The following is a 5045-nucleotide window of genomic DNA, read 5'->3' on the forward strand; positions in this document are numbered from 1 at the left end:
TAAAATAATTGATAGTCACTAACTATACAATTCAGTGACTTATGTTAGATGAACACCGATTCTCCACAATGGTATGATATTACCCACTTTTGAGTATAAGCTCTCATGGTTTTGCTTTGGGCTTCTCCAAAAGGCCTCATACCAATGGAGAGAATCAGTGTTCGTTAATCTNCAAGAATCGCAAAATGGCTAATCCTATCTAGCTCGATCTATTCAATTGGGATGATAAAATGAAGTGAGGACCTCCGTTTTATAGTGGAGGCCAACTCCCCACTTCTAAGATTTAGCGATGTGGAACAAAGTTTTTTTTTTTTTTTTCTTGATTTTTTTGGTTATTATAGAATCATTTCATATAAATGTGTGAAAACCTCTTCCTAGTAGACCCGTTTAAAAAAGGTGAGGTTGATGGCGATACATAACGGGTCAAAATAGACAATATCTATTAGCAGTAAACTTGGGTTGTTACAAATGATGTCAGAGTCAAACATCAGACGGTGTGTCAGCAAGGAGCTTAGATTGTGAGATCTCGCATTGGTTGGAGAGGGGAAGAAGCATTCCTTATAAGGGCGTGGAAACCTCTCCCTAATAGATGTGTTTTAAAATAGTGAGACTAACACCAATACACAAAGAGCCAAAGGGAACAATATCTACTAGTAGTCAGCATGGGCTATTACAAATGATATCATGCTAGACATTGAACAGTGTACTAGCGAGAATGCTAGGTAAAGTAGGACCATGACACTAGGAACTCAAGGGGTGGATTGTGAGATCTCACATTGGTTGCAGAGGGGAACAAAACATTCCTTACAAGGGTGTGGAAACCTAGAGTATGTATTATATTAAACATTTCTTCCCTTATTATTATTTTATGTATTATATTAAAAACTAGAGTATGTATAAAATATTATCTTTTATAATGATAGGGATATATAACCTAATGGAGGGTACGGGCATTTAATTAGAATATTCTGACATAAATTCGAGGAATCGCAAAATGGCTAATCCTCTCAAGTCCCACACTAAAATGGTAACGCCTTGACTTTTGATAGGGATAAATGATAGTTGTTGTTCTTTTATTTAAGTTATAAATTTACATTGATATAATCAATTTAAGTTGATTCGAGTTCGTTAGGCTCTCGAATTAAGGTTGAAGGAAAATTTAAGACTTTAATGGTTGTTAAATGTGTTGAGTGGTCGATGGACAACTAGGGTTAGTTTATCGACTGCCCTTTGCTTGGATTGCGACTCTCTCTCATCTTTTTCCCTCCCTCGAATTGCTATGGTCACTCGTTTAGTAATAATATAGGTGTTGGTAAGGTAGTGTGAGATTTCACATTGGTTGGAAAGGGAAACGAAGCATTTCTTATAAGGGTGGAGAAACTTCTCTCTAGTAGTCGCGTTTTAAAATAGTGAGGCTGATGGTGATATGTAACGAGTCAAAGCGAACAATATCTACCAGTAGTGAACTTGAGCTGCTACGAATGATATCAGAGCAAGATATTGGACCGTGTGCTAGCGAGGACGCTAGGCCCCCAAGGGGGTGGATTGTGAGATCTCACATTGGTTGAAGGGGGAACGAAGCATTCCTTATAAGTGTGTGGAAACCTCTCTCTAGTAGACGTGTTTTAAAACAGTGAAACTGACGATGATACGTAACGGGCCAAAGCGGACAATATCTACTAGCAGTGAGTTTGGTCTGTTACAAATGATATCAAAACCAGACACCAGACGGTGTGCCAGCGAGGACACTAGGCCCCCAAGAGGGTGGATTGTGAGATCTCACATTGGTTGGAGGGAGAACGAAGCATTCCTTTTAAGTGTTTGGAAACCTCTCTCTAGTAGACATGTTTTAAAATAATGAAATTGACGACAATACGTAACGAGCCAAAGCGGACAATATCTACTGGCGGTGAGCTTAAACTATTACAAATGATATCAAAATCAGACACTGTACAGTGTGCCAACGAGGACGCTAGGCCCACAAGGGGAGTGGTTTGTGAGATATCACATTAGTTTGAGAGGGAAACAAAACATTTTTGTGCAGAAACCTAAATGCATTTTAAAATCGTGAGGCTGACGCAATCCATAATAAGCAAAAACAAACAATATCTACTAATAGCAGGTTTAGATTGTTACATATAGTAAGTTTCAATTTTCTCTTGCTCTCATTCGAATGTAGTCTCGGTTCATTCATATATTCCCCGTACCACTCTAATACTATATGTAACGCCTCATGCCTAGAATTTGAAATCTAAATTTGGGACTTGATTGACTCACATGCATCCAAAAAAAATCATTCATATTTTTCTCTACACCGCTCTATTACCATTTGTAGATTTGCCACCTAACAGCCTCACATCCATCTTAGAAATATCGCAGTTCATTCATATACTTCTCCGACCACTCTAATACTATTTGTAATCCCTCATGCCCAGAATTCCAAATCTAGATTTGGCACCTAATGGCCTCACACTCATCCTAGAAAAAAATCACAAGAAGTCACATAATATAAAATTGCTCCAAATTAAACGCGTTGAAGTTTGAAGTTCTTATGACTGAACCACCAAACAATTATTCGATCGAAATTTGTTCGAGCGATAACGTTGAAGCTACTTGAATAATTTCTCATATCAACTGTCCATTCAAACCTAATTCAAATAAACAAAACTACCCAATACCCTCTTCCACAAAAGTAGTTCTTCAAGAAAGAATTATAAAAAAGAAATTAGTAGAGAGGGACCCATCACTCATGGGTTGCATACCAATGGTCAATGAAACGACAACACACACAGGATGACTCCATTGTTGCTTTTTAACACTTTCCCCTTTTCTTTTTGTTTATATCAATGCCTACTTCAACTAAATCACTTCCCAATTCCCAATTCACCTTTTGACCCATTTCCCACCTCCATCAATGGCGGTGGAGCTTCTCTCAGCCTGCACAAACACCCAACTCTCCGCCTCTATGGACCAAGACTCCGCCGTCCAAGAAGCCGCCACCGGCCTCCACACCCTCAAAAACCTCATCACATTACTCTCTCACTCTCATCCTTCAAATCTCGACTCCGATTGCCAAGCCGTCGCTAACTCCGCCGTCTCCCACTTCAAAAAGGCCATTTCTCTCCTCGGCCGCTCACCCAGAACTGGCCATGCTCGATTCCGTCGAGCCCCTTTGGATTCCTCTAAAATCTACAACGCCACACCCATTCAACAAATCCCTCCGCCCGTTGAGCGCCTCGAATCCGCCACCACCATCAATTTCTCGTACTCCTCTGCTCCAAATGGCTCGTTTTTGACCTCGATTCCTGGTGCCGACTCTGGAATTAGCCTCCAACACGAACCCTCTTCCTCTTCTTTTCAGATTACCGATCTTTCCAGAGCTTCTTCTGGTGTCAAGAGGAAGTGCGGGTCTGAGAATTTGGGCTCCGGGAAGTGCTCTGTATCCTCCGGTGGTCGTTGCCACTGCTCTAAGAAGAGGTACCTCAAAATCTTTCTTGTTCTTAGTAGCTTCGAGTTTTTGACGATTTGGGCTCTGATTTTTTGTGGGAATGGGTATGATAGTGTTCTCTTTGAACATAAGCAATCGGGATTTGCTTTGGAGGATCATTCTCTAAATCAGCTAAATTAGTTGTGACTACCTTCGAACAAAGTACACTATAGAGCCTCTTCTGAGACCGATTGAGCTCTCGAACAGCCTCCTCCTTAATCAAGGCTCGACTCCTTCTCTGGAGTCCTCGAACAAAGTACACATTTTGTTCAACACTTGTCACTTTTGATTACACCTCGAGGCTCCTACCTTCTTTGTTTGACATTTGAGGATTCTATGGCTCTGATGCCATATCAGGAATAACAACTCTCCACAATGGTATAATATTATTCTCTTTGAGTATAAACTCTCGTAACTTTGCTTTGGACTCTCCAAAAGGCCTTAGGAGATCTATTCCTTGCTTAGAAATCCATAATGAACTTGAGACTCCCTCCCAACCATCCTCAACAATTTGCTAAGCTTTTTACGACTTCGGATCTGATTTTTTTTGTGGAAATTGAAGCATTTCTCTAATCTTTTCAATGAATATGAACTAAACAAACAAAACCCATGTGTTTGATTTGAATGAATAGCAGAAAAATGAGGTTAAAAAGGGTGGTGAGAGTGCCAGCCATAAGCTCAAAGAACGCTGATATTCCTCCGGATGATTATTCATGGAGGAAGTATGGACAGAAGCCAATAAAGGGTTCTCCATATCCAAGGTAATGGTTAAATTCCTCAAAGTTCATAGAAATCATGAAGCTTTTGGTGAGTTATAATGGGAGATTTGTAATATGCAGAGGCTACTATAAGTGTAGCAGTTTAAGAGGATGTCCAGCAAGAAAGCACGTTGAGAGAGCCTCAGATGATCCAACTATGTTAATAGTGACATACGAAGGCGACCATAATCACTCACAATCTGTTGCAGAGGCCTCAAGTCTTATACTCGAATCTTGGTGAAAAAAAACCAAAGAACAGCGAAGAATCTGTCTGGTTTCTTTTGATTCATACAGAAAAAATAGGAATTGGTATCTTAGATCTTTGTTCTTTGTTGTTTTTCATGTAAACATATGTGGGGAACTCTCCAAAGAACAAAGAACACAAAAAAGTTGGAGTTTTAGTGGGTATTTTAAAGTGAAAGATATGAAGAAGATAATGGATTTGATCTGATTTGATTTGATTTGATTTTGGTTTGATTTGCTGAGTATTACATTATGGTGCCTTTAGGAAAGTTGTGGGGTTTCCATTTTCTTTAGTTTGAATGCAGAAAACTTGAGATGAAAGATGAAGAACAAGGGTTGTAGGTCAGCAGCAAAGTCAAGAATGGTGGCAAGAGGAGAAAAGCTAGTCTCACCGATGACTTGTCGAGGGGTTTGATAGTTATGTCTCGAGCTTGTTACTCGTTTTTTTATATACTAATATAGTCTCATGTCGATAAGAAGTGACGTGGATAATGTAAGTTAATAAGTTTGACTTAGTAAAAGAAGTTAGTAGCCTGTAGTGGATAAAGATACCGTAG

General features: G+C 39.6%; 1 protein-coding gene across 2 annotated transcripts; it reads left to right on the top strand.

Annotated features, from left to right (window-relative positions):
- The first annotated feature begins 2842 nt into the window (after positions 1 to 2842).
- LOC111776950 (probable WRKY transcription factor 15) lies at positions 2843 to 4708 on the top strand. Of its 2 annotated transcripts, none has more exons than XM_023656371.1 (3): positions 2843 to 3477; positions 4120 to 4248; positions 4327 to 4708. In XM_023656371.1, exons 1-3 carry the CDS (start codon positions 2915 to 2917, stop codon positions 4484 to 4486), a joined length of 852 nt encoding a protein of 283 aa, XP_023512139.1. In that variant the 5' UTR covers positions 2843 to 2914; the 3' UTR covers positions 4487 to 4708. The 2 variants fall into 2 exon arrangements, with proteins under 2 accessions (XP_023512139.1, XP_023512140.1); XM_023656372.1 differs by having other exon boundaries at positions 4123 to 4248.
- The last annotated feature ends 337 nt before the right edge of the window (positions 4709 to 5045 follow it).

The sequence above is a fragment of the Cucurbita pepo genome, chromosome LG16 (genome assembly GCF_002806865.2).
Source record: "Cucurbita pepo subsp. pepo cultivar mu-cu-16 chromosome LG16, ASM280686v2, whole genome shotgun sequence".
Classification (NCBI taxonomy): Eukaryota; Viridiplantae; Streptophyta; class Magnoliopsida; order Cucurbitales; family Cucurbitaceae; genus Cucurbita; species Cucurbita pepo.

Coding starts and splice junctions, on each gene's coding strand:
- LOC111776950 (XM_023656371.1), top strand. CDS start 2,915: ATGGCGGTGGAGCTTCTCTCAGCCTGCACAAACACCCAACTCTCCGCC. Junction 3,478..4,119: donor TGCCACTGCTCTAAGAAGAG/GTACCTCAAAAT, acceptor TTGAATGAATAG/CAGAAAAATGAGGTTAAAAA. Junction 4,249..4,326: donor AAGGGTTCTCCATATCCAAG/GTAATGGTTAAA, acceptor TGTAATATGCAG/AGGCTACTATAAGTGTAGCA.